This window comes from Parus major, chromosome 2 (assembly GCF_001522545.3).
Source record: "Parus major isolate Abel chromosome 2, Parus_major1.1, whole genome shotgun sequence".
In the NCBI taxonomy this organism is placed as follows: domain Eukaryota; kingdom Metazoa; phylum Chordata; class Aves; order Passeriformes; family Paridae; genus Parus; species Parus major.
Genome location: NC_031769.1, coordinates 113,914,975 through 113,933,672, shown reverse-complemented (window position 1 = coordinate 113,933,672; position 18,698 = coordinate 113,914,975). Strand labels below are relative to the sequence as shown.

Below are 18,698 nucleotides of genomic sequence, written 5' to 3'. Positions count from 1 at the left end.
TATGAAGCATGTATAAATTAAGTAAGTTGAAGATTTCCATATAGATCATGTGTGAATACATCTATGTAGTCCTACTTGCTGGCAACATTTCTAACAGAAACTGCATTTAGATGTTAACACGGGAATAAGTATAGGCACTTGTAGATTCTAGATACACTTCTTATGGATCAGAGGTCAAAAGTAGTGATCATCAGTTGAGAATAGTTCTCAGCCTCTGTTAGTCAGATCCTACCTGGTTTTAATGAAAAATGGACATCCAGGCATTGATACTTAAGTAACAGTAACAGTCCTGGGCTGTGATCCAAACAGATTTTCCTTGAAGTTCAGTAGTCTAAGGACCAGGCTCTTAGAGTACTGCCTTGTTAAAACATGTTCTTGCTTTACTTTCAACCACATGGATGTTTGTGTTCCAACAGAAATGGGATTAGAATCTCCAACAGTAGCCAGGAGGTAGACACAATTTAGAAATACAATCAATACCCATTTGTAGGTTTCAGGAGCTGGTTGGTTACACCAATACATAGGTAAGAGTTTAAAGGGTGAGTTTTCAAAGTGTTTCAAAGTTTTCAAATTATATCCGAAATGGACCTGTGGAGATGCCAAAATGGCATCATCTGGGCTATTTTTTCTATAACAAATTGAGCAGGATGTCTTTACCAAAAATAACTTGGTGAGTGAGTCGGATGGCATGAGGGAAATCCCAATGTCACTTTCCTCTAAGGAGCAGACACACTCCCTCTGCCTGAATGCAGTGTGATAAGAATGACCACTAGACCCAGGGCAGTTCCCTTCAGAAAACAATGGCACAACTATTGCTCTAAGTGAGCAATGCTTAGCCCTTTATTCCTAATTTAATTCTTTAATTTGGCAATAAAGCATAAGGAGTTTTGGAACATAGAAAGGGAATAGAGGTGCATGGGAAAGCTCTCTTTACACTAAAATTGGAAAGAAAGTCATGAGTTTGGTGAAAACCACAAGGAAGAACTTGATTCAGCCCTTTCCAAACTTTGTGTAAAATTATTAATCCTGAACGCTTTCTCTTAAGAACAGCACTCATCTGTATCATCACACACTTTCTTGAAAATATTATACAAATAAGATAATTTTATGAACCAAAAGTCATGCACCACCAGTAATTTTAGTTTATATAATTATAGTTACTATAATCAGAATTACAGTAGTACTTATTTTTTTCCTTCCCTTTTCTCATTTCTCTTTTACTTTCATTATCTTTCTTTTGGGATTTCAAAATGTTCTTCCCATTTTTTCTTCATGTTTCAGTAAAACAACAGATTCTTTGGGGGGAGAGGTTGGGAAGTGGATTTGTGTTGTGCCTAAAAGGCAATCATATTTTCTCTGTACCATTCTTCCTTGGTCTACTTACCTTGTCTTCACCTTATGATTTTTATTTTTTTTTTAAAAAATTTATTTAGACAAGGATATTAGGTGATGATGTTAGAAGGAGAGACAAGTCCATAGGAAATCCTTCTTCTAGACTATGAAGAATGTGAAGATTTACAGCAAGGCTTTGATTTGTTCTCCAGAACAAGTACAAGCCACTCAAAGGACTGTTACAAAAAACTAATTTGTCACCCTAGTGTATGTTCACTAATGTACGTGTAAAATACCACTACCTACCATTAACTAAATATAATATTCTGTCACCCTCTAGTGGTGGGTCTACACCACCATTCTTCAGCTAGTAGTGATGGAAGATGTTCCCACTACACGTCTAGTAGAAGACTTTTTAGCATTAAGGAGTTACTAAGCCCCAGTGTTTGGTGGCCCGTGTTTATGGATTTGTAATTTTGGTCTCCACTGCAATATATCTGAATTTGATCCTAGAACTTTGTCCTACAAATTAGTGATGAAAATTTTCTGTGTTGATTTGGGGCAGATTAATTAGAGGTTTGGGAGAGCTGTTCAAATTATTTGTGTGCTCTTCTCCTAAGATAAGTCAAGAGAAAATTGGCTGAAATTCAACCAGCAAAGTAGGGAATATAACTGTGCATTTGAAGCCCATATTGGACAGTCAAATCCATGCTTTCTTAATTCCATTTTTTACCCATAATAAAAGTCCTTGTCTAAGGCTGTCTGATGCTGCACTGGACTAGTGCAATGCCCATTCTAGTCTGTGAAAGCAGAAATTTGGCTCAAAATCATCGTGTGACCTATGTGTCATATGTGCTTCTTGGTTTATTTCACAGCAAAGTGACATCACAAAGCTGAGACACTTGGCATCACCTATGTTATTAGCTCCAGAAATACTTATCTGTGTTTCTGACCCAGCTGCAGAAAAAAGCTGGAAGTGCAGTATACTGGAGAATGGCATTTAATGGGTTTGTTTATCAAGATTCCAGTAACTGATAGTATTAATGTGTTTTACACTGATATTGGACAATTTGGTTTCAGATCACATATGATTTAAAGTATCCCAAAGTTACAGCAAAATACTTGCTCTTAAACTGAAGTGTTGTCCTTTTTACTGGATCAAGAGGTAGTGAAACATATAGAAAGCTGATTCATAGCTTGAGACAACTGAAAATGTCCCTTTTGATCACTTTGTACTTGTTCACTGAGCTCTTCTCAGAGGTGTAACAAGTGTTATTCATCTCTGACCAGAGACTGTGCAATTCCTCTTAACATAATTCAGCATTTAAAGTATCAAATTATAATATCTATATGTCTGTAATTTTATCAGTGTGGGCCATGTTTCCACTATTTATGTGTGAACTCAGAATTGTCCAGTAATTAGATTGGTTCCCTGCATCTTTGTTAAAGGGGTGTATGGCAGCATCTTTGTAGTTACAAATGAAATAGCAGTGTGTATCAGTATGTCAGCAAAGGCTTTTTTGCAGCACTCACCTCACCAGGAGGATTAGTTTAGCCAATCTTCCCTTAGACACTTCAGGAGCAATTACTGCTGCTTGGACCACACAGAGCCTGCCAGCTACATCATGGAAAGACAAGCTGTTTCCATGAGGGGACTGCTCTCAGTAAAACTTCCAAGTCTCTCAAGGAAGAACACAGCCTGCACCTCCTGTAACATGTAATAAGCATGGAACACCCAAAAAGGAGTCTCCTGACCATGCTGCTAATTAGCAAACCTTCTGAATTGCTGAAATTTCAGCAAACTTGCCAGCCGTTGCTTCTACACTCACGAGAGTGTTCTAAAAATTCAGCTGGAAAGAGAGGGGAAAATTCTTCCCATGTTTTCATGAACATTAATTCGGTGTTTAAAAAATAATATCCAAATCAGCAGGTTTTCCAGCTACTTTCAGGCTTTTACATCTGCATCTGTATCCTGCAAACATGCACATAATACATATTGCACACGTGTACACCCACACGCAAGCAGAGCTAGGCAGATCCACAGAGACAGAGATTTGCATGAATTTTTTCATATTCATTTAATTTTCCTTCATTTACTGAAGAAAACAGGGGTTTTTTTTTGCTAATGGAACCGCAGTTATACATAGGGAAAAGGAAGTTATCATTCTCATCTTTATCATTGCATATAATGAAGCAATTTCAGTAACGCTCGTGTCAACAGATTGTTGGTGATGGTGCATCCCTCAGAAAGAATACAAATAGACTTCACTGACCCTGGAGTGCTGAGAATAACATGAAACTTACTCTGACTTGTAAACTGAGCAAATATGACACGGAGATCACAGAATAAGGGCATGTATGCGTCTTTCAGCCTTGTTTTGACAAAGTGACTTTCTCCAGAGGGACATTTCTGCCATTTTATTCCAGCATGTTTCACCTTTCACTGAATATTAATCCCAGTATGACTTAACTTCAAATTATGATTCCCACCTATAAGCATATGGGAGTTAATTCTTAATTTTATTTTCATAATTTATTTGAGCACACAGTTAGCACTCGGATGTCTAAGAAAATAAATGTATGAAAAACAATTGAGCAAATTGAGTTTAATCAAATGTAGCAAGTTATAAATATTAGAACAAAAAATGTTATTAAAATTCATATTCATTAATGGAGAGGTTTTATTATTATTAACTTTAAGAAATTGGGCCAGACCACAATATTTCTGAAAACTGCGCAGTTTCTCGTATTCTATGCAGTATTCTTTTAGCTTTAGACTAAAGATAACTTCCCTATATCTGGTGCAGGCTAACATTTTTGTAGCCATAAGTTTAGACAGAATTTTTGGGGCCTTATGAATTGGAATAATAAAGCATGTTCTGCTGAAAGAGAAATTATTCAGACTGCTCCTATTTCTCTTAATTCATGGCCTACATAATATGTTTGATGGCATGGATAGCATTCCAACACAAAATATTTCAAAATAAAGGCATTGGCACAGCAACTAGTGTATTTGTTCCATGCAATAGAACAGCTGAGAATGGAGTTTAGCTTCTTCATCATGTTAGCTAACTGATAAATAACTATTAGCAATATCAATGTATATGAAAAAAGGCCCTGAAAATCTTATCTATGGTTTGCACATGGGGAAACAAGATATGTTAAAAATCACTACAGAGTTTTGCTGTAACCCACCCTCCTAATTCTCCTTTCAGCTTGGCCATGAAATCTGAGGACAGTAATAGTGGCTGCTTATGTGAAAAAATGTGTCAAGCTTGGTTGTCTTGGCTGTGTAAGATATTAGATCAGTGATGGCAGTTCCAAGCTTGGAAAAAGAAAATGCCAGGCTAGACCAGGAAACAAAGGACCTGAATTACTATTTTTTTTTTACAATGTTGAAGACAAAAGTGTAAGGTGACAGGGATTAATTACTTTTCTAGAATAATAACCAAATTCCATTTCAAGGAAAATTCGATGGTCCAGATAAATGTTTGCCTATGGTGTGTGGCTCTTAGACTTCAGGGGGTAGAACAGCCATATTTGGTAGCTTCTAACTATTTTCTGACTATTGTTTTCCCCAACAGAGCTACAGCGAACCTGTGGATGTTAAAGCCTCCCCACAACCTCAGATGATGAATTCAAAGCAGCCAGTGTTTCATGGGCCTGCCCAGGCTCACTCTGCACTGTACCTCGGTTCCCACTACCACCAACAGCAGGGAATGAATCCTCACATCACTGCCATGCATGCCAATATCCCCAGGAACATAGCGCCCAAGCCCAACAACCAAATGCCAGTGACTGTTTCCATAGCAAACATGGCTGTGTCCCCACCACCACCTCTCCAGATTAGCCCCCCTCTGCACCAGCATCTCAACATCCAGCAGCACCAGCCGATCCCAATGCAGCAGCCCATTGGAAACCAGCTACCAATGCAGGTCCAGTCTGCTTTGCACTCACCTACAATGCAGCAAGTAAGTTGGAGCTTTTCAGTTCTCCGGGGAATTATTTTATTTCTGGGGAGGGCGTGGGGAGGGGAGTCGTCCAGAGGTTGGCATAGTGCGAGAGATTTAGGTTAGATGTAATTTTGCAGGTTCCAAAACCATGGTAGTATAGGCTTAGTCTTTCAAGGGCAAGAACAAATGAATGAGTTTAAGTAGATGATGGAAAACTGAAGCAGAAGTGTTTGTGCTATCAACAATGTCCATCATTGTCCATAGATCCATCTGCAAATCTGTGACTACCCTGAAACTGTGAAATGCAAACGTTCAGGAGTCACTCATTGCAAACAAAAGGCAGGAATGTCTAGAAAAAGATATGATTGTAGCTTATGCTTATGCTGTTATCCTTGTGCTGATTGTGATGTCAGAGGAAACATAAAGCAACCCAGGTTGTGTTGAACATGCTAGATTAAGTGAATATGAGTGTGTTACGTTATGCCACATTGATAACTTCATTTTGCTAGATAGATATACCTTCTTTTTACTGGAAATAAATGGGCTATGTCCACGATCCCAATATGGGGCTTTTTGGGGCTTTTTTTCCTACTCTGAATGTTTTAGGTAGTTGATTTTCAATATATTTCCTACGAGTTCTGAGTTAATGCAGACCATCCATGGTATTGTGTCTTCCAGGCTTACAGAGGAATATAAAGAGAGCAGATAAACTGTTGATTTCATAAGAGAAAATTTCCTTAGGTATTATATGAGATCTGACTATCAATAATAACATCTTGCTTTGCAAAGTGGCATTAAAATGAAAATTCTTTGAATGGAATTGCAAGAATCTATAAAATTTGTATACACAAGACTTTTCACTACTGGCTGATGAAACATAGTCATGAACTTGCTCCATGTTTTAAATTTGTCTAAAAATGTGCTAATAAGACATTTGCATTTGCTTTCCAAGCCAGAAACATTTCATCTCAAGACTGGTCTTTAGAGCTGGGAATACTTGAACACAAACCATAGATTCTTGCTGGGAGAACAATTTAACAGGGAAAGAAATTATCCAAAGCAGAAAAAAAAAAAACCCAGAAGTGTTGAAAGCAATCTTTCTGACTGACAAAGTTAGTTCTTCAGAAGAAAAATCAAGGTATGCTCAGGATAATTTGGATGTATTCAGAGACTTTGATCTTAGTCTCAGGAGTGATTTGGAGTAATCAGGAAGAAAAACTTCCTGAAGTTCACAACTTTTTCCTAGTCCTAGAAGTTAATTTTTCACTATCAAAGAAAACAGATTCAACAGACATGAGCACACATATGTGAAGTCATGTATTCATGGAGGTTTTCCTCCAGTTAGTTTGAGTGTTCCAGGAGAACCATGCTAAAGTCTCAGAGAAATTCAGGAGCTGATCCCAAGCCTGGGCAGCTGGAATTAACTAGAGGAAGTCCCAGGAGGGTATGTCTAGAGATCCTGAGCCTGGAGGAATCCTGGTTGAAGCTGAAGGCTCAGAGCAGTGAGAGACAAAGCAATATCCAGGTTCATTTACTAAACATAAGAAATTACATCTGTGACAGCAACCTGTTGAGATCCTATAGCTGTATTTCAACAAGTTTTTATTGCACAGTGATTCAGTCTTCCAAGGCATAATTTACTAAAGAGATTTGAAAACTTGTCTCTGTTTAGTGAATTCACTAGCAAAAGATGTAGTGTAGATGTTAGATACTTACATATTTATACATAAAATATCATTTTTGTATGATTAAACACTAAAGCATTACTCTAAACTCTCTACCAAAGAAAAGATAATGTAATATGAATCTGCTAATGTTTTATTTTGCCAAGTTGCAAGCTTGTAGCATAAGGTGTGTGCATCCACAGTTTGAAAGTACTTTCATTCATCTGTGAGATGTGTGGTACGCAGTTTACTTGTTTGTAGCTTAAGAAAATTTTTTTTAATTTTTTAATTGTTTTAAGAAAAAAGGACACTTGGTTGTACAAAACAGGTCTCTACAAGTCAGAATTTAGACCTTTATCATGATGAGTCTTTTTTCTAGCTAAGGACAATTATAATTAAGTAAAAAATGCTGTACCTCTGTGTTCCTGTTAAACTCACAAAATTTAAGGTTAAATGCCTTTTGCCAACTCATATTCCTTAGTCAGAAAGGATGATGCTTTTAATGAAGATACTGTGGTGAGATATTTCTGTTTCACTCAAGCTGCTTGTTACTAGTTGAAATGGTGCACTGCCAATCTACATGTCTGTTTAAGCACTGTGTAATATCTACAAGCCAGTTTATATTTCTTACACTTCTGCTTTTGCTTTACAGCAATGCAGCTCTTGAACTCTGCAAAATCTATGTCATTTCACTTTGGAATGTTTGTTTGTTTGTTTGTTTGTTTGTTTGTTTTGGCATGCAACAGCTTATAGAGTTTGTGAAGTGAATTTAAACATAGCAAAATGTATATTATATTAGAGGGCTAGAGGTGTACTAACAACACTTTGATTTAGTGTGACAGAATAGTGGTATCCTGTTCAGTTTCTTAGGTATGACCCTTTTTAGTCAAGAAATGATGGAAAACACAACACCAGGATTCCACACTGTGTTAGAACAAAGACAGGTTGGTCACCAGGAGGCAAATAGCAGAAAGTCAGGAGACTACAACCTGAAAGTAAGGGCCTCTTTCTGACTCAATTGTCAAAGGACTCTGCTCTCCTTTCTGATTGAAATAGAGCAAACATTCTGGTGATCACAGAGCTTTTTAAAGAGGAAAAGATTTAATAGCAGAAAAATGGAGCTCTCCCAGAAGCTCAGTCAAGGAGTCAAGAAGCTCAGCAGTAAGGAGAAAGAGGAAGTACCTCACCGTCTGTCTGGCTATGGTGAAGAGGGAAAGGGAGGTCTGGATGTCATGTTCAGTCCCAAACAACACTGTGTAGAACACTCTCCTGCATAAAAAGACAGCCAAGAAGATTGGGAGAATATGAATTCTGATAAAGCAGAGAAATAGTTGCCTTTAAGCCAACTTTTTCCACTTCCTCTTCCCTCAAGTTGTTTTATTTCCTCCCTGCTTAGGTATGGCCACTGTAAGCCTTTCCAAAGACTCTATGAAGGCAGCAAGAACAGAAACTGGTTAACATACCACTCCCTAGGGAGTGCCTTACAACAGGAGTCATTTTCCTCTTTGGAAACCTCAGCACTACTCAAACTAAACAGACTAATACACTACAAGAAAAAAAAAGAGACAAATTTTGTCATGTCACACTGCAGCATGGAGCTTAATAGGCAAGAGAAGAGTAAGTCTGCCAACAGCTTCCTAGCAGTCTTCTACTGCAGGTGTTGGCGTGCTCAGCTGGCTGGGCACCTTCATTGAAGACTGTGCTGGAGGCATGTTAGAAGTAGAAATTATCAATTGTGGGTTCTCTCTTTTTTTTTCCCCCTTTTTTTTCCAAATATCTCTCAGTGAAATAGTTCATGGCTCACTAATGGGACACAACAGTAGCCAGCTCTGCGAATCCCTGCTCTCAACAGATCCCCCGCTTGAACTCTGGCTCAGTGACGTTTAGTCAGACATTTTCTCCAGGAAAAGGATAGTTTCATATCAAAAGCCACATTTTAGTATATCTGAAGCACTGCCAACTCCAAGGAAAACCACATAGTCCTGGCAGGCAGGAACACAGTTATCCAAAAACCATCGTGTGTGAAATTCACAAACTCTTCTATGCAAACTTTGAGGAGGGACTGATAAGAAGTGCTGACTTGGGGAGAGAGTTCTGTTCCCATTGCTTCCAGAACAATGAGCTGATCTTCATCAGCTCTACAGAGAACAGAATGTCCTTCTCCATATCCAGCACTCCTTGCCTGCACGTGCACAGTTGCCAAATCAGGAGTGACTGCCAGCTGGAGAAGGGCAGGCTCCTTTGAGGATCCACAAAAACTACAGAACATCAAGAAAATCAGAAGTGTTGGTAGCCAAAAATCCTCAGTGACTTCACAATTTCTGTTATTTTTAAAATCAATTAACTCTGTGGAGTATGCAGCTGATGTAATGCATCCAAATTTTTCTGAAATGCAATGTAAAATTTCTGTATTAGCATTTCGGTCATATGCCTAGCATTAGTAATTATTATTTCATTTCTTTTAAACAATCTTCTCTGTTTTGAGTTATCTAAATTGGAACTTCTTGGAAGTAGATTATTTTGTCTTTTTTCTCTTCTGTTCCCACAGTTAATGAATAAATTAAATAAGGGTCACTACTGCAGACCTTTGGGGTGCTTGTTTACAGTAACAATCCTTTCAACTATAGAAAAAAAGATCATTAGTTCTATTCTCACACTTAGATTTCAATTAGATCCTGATTTTTATTTTCTTTAGCTTCTAATTCTGAAATGTATTATATTTTTCTTAAATATCATTAACAGGAGCTGTGTTAAAGTTTTACTTTTCAAAGTCAAAATCTGCTCTGCTGTAGTTTTTGTTTTATCCACCTTTGACATATGGGAAGACTCACATTAGATTTGAAGAGTGTGATTTTTGTTTCATTAAATGCTCATATGAGAATCTTATCACTGTATAATTTTTTAACTGATACAGAGTTGTTTCTCTCCAGTCTGTTTCTTCAGTTTAACGTGATGTTTAATTTTTCCTCAGTTGGCCTTAGATGATCTGATTATTAACCCTTGTCATTCAAATCAGCACAATTTCTCCAAAGTTCAGGCTGAAACAGCAGCTGAAGCTGCGGCCTGTTTTTACTTGCAGGGTTATTCTTTCCTTTCTCTACTCATGTGGACATTTGTGCCTCTTTCTGAGCATACCCTGCTATCCAGCCTGTTCACTGTGCTCTTTGCTGTGAAGAGTGATGAGACTGAGGATTCTCTCCCTCCTTAATACACCCAGAACTTGTTAAGGAACAATTTTAAGTAGCCCTACTGGAAGCATCACCTTCCCTGCTCAAAATCCTTCGCCCAAGCATTGCATGGGATGGTGAGTTCCATGTCCTCCTCTGTCCCATTTCAGTTCACAGGTGGAGGAAGCAAAACTAGATTTTAATGTCTAGTAACCATGGCTGCAAGTACGTATGCATAACAAAGCACCAGAAGATTAATGTATGTCACATTTTATTTTTTTTTTTAAATAATAACTCATTTCAGTCTACTTTTAGGTATTTCTTTTCCTTAAGAAAATAAATGTATACAGCAAGATGATTGCATAGCCTGCCAAAAATAATAACCTCATTTTTTCTGGTATATATTTTATATACAGCAAACTCAGGAACATGCTGTATTTGTCCAGATTTCTTCTTCTTTTTTGTTAAGCTTTGTCTTCGAATGAGGTCAAGGGAAAAAAAAAATCATTAATATCTGTCAACTTCCTTTATAACCTTAAGGAAAAATCTTTGTATGATATCACACAGACAGATTTTCAATTTCCTTGTGTAATAAACAGATGCTTTAGGATTTGGATGTAATTTAAAGGTTTAAAATATCACATTGAGATTGATGAATAAATCAGTTGTGAAGACAAAAACATTGATGCCTGTTGAAAATACCTCTCCAGACAGGCAGGAAATGAAATTAGTTCCTGGTAAAGTGTGGAGATGAGGATCACTCTTTAGTTCTGCTGCAGGCTTTTTAGGACTTGCTACAGTGGCACAACGAAACTGCTAGGGCTACAGAAATCTAATTAAAGAGCAAATGTCCCTCCTGACATCGAATTAATCTTTATCAAGTTCCCTATTTTTATTTCAATCTGGGACAAGAAAATGAAATTTAAAATTCTAGGCATGTTGCAAAACAGTTGGTGATTTTCTCTTGAGCATTACAATGCAAAAACATTCAGCATTGTTTAATTAGACCTCGAAGCACTCATTTTCTGAGCACTTTTTATTTCATCATTGTTTGTTAAGGGCTTACATAAATAATACCCAAATATTTACCACAAGCCTGGTACAAGGCTGTTTCCCTCTGTTGTACAGATCTGTATTTTCAGAGCTTTTGCTGTTGATGAAAAAGCTGAGGTAATTATTGTTTACATCTTAAACAGTATCATACTTTATTAGTCATACTGAGTTGAGGTTGACTAAGTGACTTTGCTTTAATAAACATGTTTTCCATCACCCACAGTGCAGGTATTCTGGTAGCCCTCAACCCCCCAGAGGGACCACTGAGACCCTTCTGGGACTGGAGCCTGGCTCAGATACCCCTGCACCGTGTTAGCCCTTATTGCCTGCGTGTGCCCTAAGAAACAGGCCCCAATCCCAGGCAGCCATAAACTAAATAGACTTGCCAGGTACAAGATGAAAGCATTGTTACACCTTATTTTTCAGGTAGAAGAATTAAATTTGGCTCTGCAGCCCCAATCTTAACATGAGAGGTACCAATGCAGTCCAAGCACAAGTGCACATGTGCTTTGCTGGGAGAGAGACAAAGCAATTTGGCTGTGGCCACACAGAAAACCTGAAAAAATATGAGAATGCATCTGCACCCAGCTCCTGAGTTGAAATATAGGACCGTTTTCTGACATCTAAGCTATTTATCCTAATTCCAGAAGAAATGGAATGGATATTGTACTGGTGGTCTCTTGCTCTGATTTGGAGGAACTGTCTCCTTGCTGCAGGAGTGCTGTCCAGAGAGTTTGTGGATGCTCCCTCTCCCTGGAAGTATTCAAGGTCAGGCTGGATGGCCTTATGAGCAACCTGGTTTAGTGGAAGGTGTCCCTGCCCAAAGCAGGGGGGCTGGAACAAAATGATCTTTAAGGTCCCTTCCAACCCAAACCATCCTATGATTTTATGAGTATCTGAGTCTCTGTGTCTGCTCTGTAGCCTGCTTTGCTACTGGCTACTGTCCCTATAGAGTGTTTTTCTTGTATATATGATAGATCAGGGGATTTGCTACCAAAGGTAAATCTGAGTGCCTGAGGGATGTGTTTCTGTGGTTGATTTTCTCTGACAGCTAAATTAGAAAGGCCTTATGGTTGATGTTTTGTATAAAAATGATGACGATGGTATACAAACCCAAATTTTCTGCCTTCTAATTACACAAAACTCCAATTAAAGTCATTGGGAAATCTGCTCAATTACTGTTTCCTTTGGATCTGTTGCAGGCATGGGGGCTGTCTCTGCAGGTTGCAGCATAGGTTTAGAGCCTGGTGAAAAGGGAGTGTGCAGAACGTGGGGCTTACGGTCCCCATGGATGTAAAACCCACCACGGGAAGGTTTTATCTAATCTCATTAGCAGTGTGGTATATAAATAACGGTAACTAGATGCAGAATTCAGCTGTGAACTTGCTCACTCCTAATAGTCTGTTTCTTGGAGTCATCAGGTACAAAGTGAGGTTTCCAAGAATGTTTAAGGCACTGAAGTGTTACTCAGGATATTCTCCATATGCAAAAGATTAAGGAATAAAGTTGCAGTCATTTACAGTCTAGACTAAAACCCGTGAACAGGACGAGTGGAGTGAGGTGGCAGTGCACATGAGAGGTGGGGCCAAACACCTGCAGGACCTCAGGGAACAGCCAAGGAAGAGAGATGGGAAGGAGGAAGTGACGTACCATTTGAAGGAAGGTAATTTCTGTGCATAAAGGGGGCCAAGCCAAAGCCAAGAACCTTCATTTATCTTGACAAAAGGTAGTGTGGCTACCTCCTTAAATCTGCAGAAAAAACATCTGTCCACAAATACCCTGTCCTGATCAAGGCTGCATAAGGAAAGCAATCACACACAACACACTAAATTAACTAAATGCTAAGAGAGATAATTCTGTCTATTCGATATGTGGGCTTTGGCTGGAAGGAGTGAGTTTCCAAACTAGGCATTTTGGTGCAAGTTCCATTTCTGATTTAGTAGCTATGCATCCAGTCAACTTGAGTGGGAATTGTATGCCCTTGCCCCAGGAAGAAGCTTGGTCTGGTGGTTTTTTTTCAGCAGACATTGATTGCTTTTATACAACATTCCCATGATTTTACCCAATGTAGCTCTTCCTACTTTACAGGAACACGATGTACAGGGTGAACTAGATACACTAGCCTTGAAATTTCAATTGTTCTCCTGGGTTTGAAACACAATATTTAAACATCAGAATATATCAAAAGACCTAAAAATGATTATAACTTTTCATATGACAGAAGATTCAGGGCACAGGTTAGATTTCTCTTTGTAACTTCCACTTTTTTTTCTCGTCTCCTTGGTTTCAAAAGCAAGTTATTCTGTGCTACTTTCACTACATTAGTCCAACAACTGTTAAAAAGCTTTGGTTGAATTTCCGTTTAGTTGAGAGAGAAGTGCAAATAAAAGAAGCAGCAGATGGTCCCTTTGTGGCTGAATGAAGAAAAAGGGTTTTGAGAACAATACGTGAATAGGTGTAGTCTAATAAAACAGTCAGCCACCTGCTGCCTACATCCTTCAAAAAGATTCTGTTGCATATTCTGGGAATTAGTGACTAGTGTGTATGCTTACATTTAATCTAAATGGAAGCTCTAAGGAGCAAACAGACCTTTTTGTCCCAGCACTGATTGAGTTGTTCCCTTGGTTTTGAATTGTTTCTGCTCTGTCTCCTTTAGTTCCATCCTGTGACTATGTAACAGTGAACAATGCTTTGTCAGTGTTCCATTTCTCAAACCGAAGAAAGATTTTAAAACTTAAGAAGTACCTAGACATGCCTATTTTAGGTTTTATAATTGAAATCACACCTGGAAAAGAAGTATTCTCTACTATTTCACAGTACACTCTGCATTTTTACTTTTTTTAATGCACCCAACCTGTTACTTTTTTTCTATACTTTGTAATATACTTGTTTTCTCCTCTAGGGATTTACTCTTCAGCCTGATTATCAGAATATCATCAATCCAACATCAACAGCTGCACAAGTTGTTACCCAAGCAATGGAGTATGTTCGTTCAGGGTGCAGAAATCCTCCAGCACAGACTGTGGACTGGAATAATGACTACTGCAGTAATGGGTAAGCAGCCAGTGAATGCCACCTTGTGTTGAGCAACATTCATGACACAAGTATATGATAGAGAATTTGGATCAGCATTGTTGCTCATTTCCCTACAGTGTTTCTGAAGTGCATCTCTGATGGCCCTGTATTTCTTATTCTGCAGTTAGTCAGTTGTGGGAGAACAAGTGTTCAATACATACATTTAATAGACATTGTTGTCACCTTATCACAGCACATACACTTTCTAGATCTCAGAGAACTTGCATTCCATAGAAGATCAGAGCTAAAATCCTAGGGAGTAGTAAGAAAGAAGTTTTAAGATCACTATGTCTCAATGAGAGGCAAATGACATGAACTATTTTCTAGTCTGGGACATGAAAAGTACTAGTTTGGGTCATGAAAAACCACATCAGTGAGAAGCATGACTGATACATGGGATTCAAGATACATGGAAGAGAATGGCATGAAGAACACATGATAGTAACCAGAAATAAAATAGCATGCCTGTAGGAGCCCTATGTCCTCAATAAAAGGTTAGTAACCCCTTTGAACCTTCAACTTCTGGCAGCATGATTTTTGTGAAGCCATGTTACAGTGCCAGGAAATGCCCAGAAACATTTAAGACTGAACAGAAGGTATCTTTTTTAATATAGTTTTAAATTTTAGATGTTGTGCCTTGTGAACATGCCCACCAGCCTAACTTTGCCTTGACTTAGCATGACTCCCCAGAGAAATGGCAGATGAAAGCTCTTTGTTGCTCCCAAAGTGCCAAATATAGCCCAAACAAATGAACAGAAAGCAGAACTAAAGACCAGCTTCACCCATTACATTTACTTAAACAGAGAATTTCACTTTCCTTACGGTTCTAAAGTGTTTCTGGAACTCAGACTAGAACAGAATAAAAATCTTTTTCTGGCTTCTAGTTCAGTATAACACCTTTGCTACAACCTGCTGGCACTGAGGCAGACTTGAACAGCAGCATCACTCTTTCCCATACCTATCACTGTTGCCCCATGACTTGCCCACTTGTTCAGCAGAACAGTTTTACTTCTGTGCTCTATCACCATGTCTTGACATGTGCTGCAGGCCCTTGTAGAAGTCTATCCAGCCCACAGACTTTTACAGCCACTTACAATGAGCTCTGAATAGACTGAATAGACTCTGTCAAAAGAGCCATAGCCACCTGTGGATTTCATTCCTGGTCTCTTTTGGAAAAAAACAATGTGTCATTGTCCCCAGAAGTGCTCTCCAGGTGCGCAGTGGGCATAACTTTCCATCCCCAGCAGCTTTGTCTGAGCAGATATGCCTGTAGATAGCCCACTCTGTGCAGATAAGCTTTTGTAAATCCACGTGTGTGGACTTAAAATGTCTTTGCTAAGCTTCTGCTGTCCCCTTGCAAGTGCTCACCTGAACCTGCCATCCCAACATGTTTTAGCTATATCTGTACTAGCAAATCAGATATGCCAGAGGCTCAGTAAGTGCCTGAAACCCATGTTCATGCAACAAAGCTCTCCTGCCTCTAAGGAAAGTGGCTGCTTCTTATAGGGCGCTTATGGAGCATTATTCCAAGACCTGTGCTAAATCCAAAGCTCCAAGCAGTTTTGATAGTCAGTGCTACCAGCACACTAGTGCAGGTTATCCCAAACCAGTGTTTAAGCCCATGTCCCAGCCCTGTTCTGTTTTAAAGCCAGATGTGATCTCCAGGTTGCTATATGTCACTATGATTTTTTTCTTATTATAACCATGGCAATGCAGCTGTACTTCAGTGATATGCTTGGAATTAATGACATGCAGTGGGGTTGTGGAGCTGATTTTTTTTGAAGAAGAAGAAGAATAATAGAACTAAAAATTTTTCAAATATAAAAAAAAAAATCACATTTGTTCTCTTTTCTCTTTGAACAGGGGCATGCAGAGGGACAAAGCACTCTACCTTACCTGAAAATCTGAAACACCTCTCCTTTCCACTGAGGAATGCAGGGAAGTCTTTTCATCATGGATTGCTTTATGCAGTCAAGGCAGTTCTGCATTTTATTAGAAAATACAAGTTGCTAAGCACTTAGGACTATTTGAGCTTGTGGGTCACCCACTCTGGAAAAAATAGTCTTGCTTCTTTTCTTTTTTTTCTTTTTTTTTTCCCATTTTTTCCTCTTTCTTTCTCCTTTCCACCCCTTCCCTGAGATCCTTTAACGGACATTGCTTTTCTTCTTCCCTGAAGGAAACTTGGACCATTCAGATTTTATGTTGGTTTTTGCTGTGAAGTGCTGCGGTAGTAACTGCCTTAGCAACTGTAGATGTCTCGGATAAAAGTCCTGGATTTTCCATTGGTTTTTCATAATGGGTGTTTATATGAAACTACTAAAGACTTTTTAAATGGCTTGATGTAGCAGTCATAGCAAGTTTGTAAATAGCATCTATGTTACACTCTCCTAGAGTATAAAATGTGAATGTTTTTGTAGCTAATTGTAATTGAAACTGGCTCATTCCAGTTTATTGATTTCACAATAAGGGTAAAATTGGCAAACATTCATATTTTTACTTCATTTTTAAACAACTGACTGATAGTCTATATTTTCAAAGTATTTGGAGAAAAATAAGTAAAGTAGTCCCAAATTATATTAATTAAAAATATTGGCTTTGTCTCATGAAATAAATACAAAAAAACTTAGGAGAAAAAACTAATGTTGATAAAGAGCAAACACATTTATTTTGTACTGCCTAAAATAAAATGCTTTTTTTTTAAAGAAAATCACTTTATGTGTACTGGTTAGTAAACGTCATTTAAGTCCTTTTATGTATAAAACTGCCAAATGCTTACCTGATATTTTATTAGATGCAGAAACAGATTGGAGACAGCTAAATTATAACCTCTACATATGGCTATGTATTATTGTTTCTTCATACTGTGTCTGTATTTAATCTTTTTTATGGAACCTGTTGCGCCTATTTATGAAATAATAAATATAGGTGTTTGTAAGTAAATTTGTTAGCATTTTAAAGAGGTTTCTTTGACGCTTTAACTTTTGCTGGCACAAATTGTTCACAACTGATGTGAATACTTTATTTAGTTTTTACAGTGACAAATATAACAACAAACCTGCTTTATTGGCAGAAAATGAAGGTAACCAAGAACTATTTCTCTATTTCTTTGGTTGTTAAGGAAAAGAAAAACAGGTATTTTAAGTAATTCCCTTTTTAAAGCATTGTAGCAGGAAAAAACTAACTTGCCCAAAACTAAGACTTGAACCAACAAAACTAACTGAATAAAACTGCATAATGCTGCTTCTTGAAACTTCACTATCTTTTGTTAATTTGTCAAGTGGAATAAACATATTACCAAAAGAAATATTACCAAATATGCTTCAGCCATTTTATTATATATGCAAAGTCTTACAGAACTTTAGGGAGTATATCAGAAATAAATCCTAAAATGAAAGGTAAGTTCTTCAGCCACAGGGAAAAGGATAAAAATATCCAAAATAAAGTATTTTGTCAATGTTTGGGATCAGGGATAGCTCTGAAAATACATTTCTGGATGATTTTGTCCCAGATGCCTGTCCCATTAATGGACAGTACCACTGATTTGTATTTTCTGCGTGAAATAAAGGAAGCAGTTCAGATAGAATACACATTCAGCAATGCTATTGGTTTTTCTTTATAATACAAAACAGAAATAAAGGCATGCTTGCTTCTGAATGATTTCAGGCAATGTACAATCGGAATCACTTGGCATGTAATAACTAATAAATAATGCAGATCAGATGTGATTACTCAAATGACTGTAGCTGAGAGCTCTAATTTTCCTGTCTTGAAACTGTATGAGAACTCGTGATTAAATTCACAGTTTATTGTTTGTCTGTTTAGTACTTTAGAAATATACCAGCACTACTAATTACCCAATGTCTTCTATTTATTATATTATAGTAAACTACATTCTCCACTCATATTAATTCTAAAGAGAAAAAGATAATTACTGGGAATAAGAAAAATCAGCTTTGATTTTGACAGGCAGTTTTCCTTTTTCTTTTATGGAAAAGAACTGTGTTATCTTCATTTCTTTTAGAGCAGGTGCGCAGTCACATAAAGTTGTTAATTTCGGTATCCAAGCAGAGTTCAAAATACAAGAAAACTTTAATGTAAATAAAAAAAATACATCATGAATAAAATACTTATTCTGTATGAACCTCTGGCTAGTTGGTGTCTCTCAGTCTGTAAGCACGGGAAGCTGTGGTGTGTTTGCTGTGCAGCACTTTACCCACCCAGTGCTCTGAGTGTGGTTCTGTGTCTGGGCTCTGCTCAGATAAGACAGCTGTGCTAGAAGAACAGCAGTTTTTGACCATGGGTATCCTGAAACCATTTTTTTCCAAAAGAAACATCCTCAAACTTCAATCCGTAAATATCAGTTCTTCACGTGTGACCTCGAGAAAAATAAATGGTCGCCAGCCATGGGGAGTCTGCTGTTTGTTTTGGGCTGTGTATTGACAGATATAAATTGC

At 37.9% G+C, this 18,698-nt stretch overlaps 1 protein-coding gene across 2 annotated transcripts in view; it reads left to right on the top strand.

The window, feature by feature from the left end:
* The window catches only part of TOX (thymocyte selection associated high mobility group box), a 217,457-nt gene extending 199,072 nt beyond the window's left edge, over nt 1-18,385 (top strand). For both annotated transcript variants that reach the window (XM_019005777.1, XM_015619518.1), the window contains 3 exons: nt 4,917-5,303; nt 14,072-14,223; nt 16,108-18,385. In XM_019005777.1, coding sequence (XP_018861322.1) covers nt 4,917-5,303; nt 14,072-14,223; nt 16,108-16,144 — 576 coding nt within the window. In that variant the 3' untranslated portion in view covers nt 16,145-18,385. The remainder of the gene's footprint in view (nt 1-4,916; nt 5,304-14,071; nt 14,224-16,107) is intronic.
* The last annotated feature ends 313 nt before the right edge of the window (nt 18,386-18,698 follow it).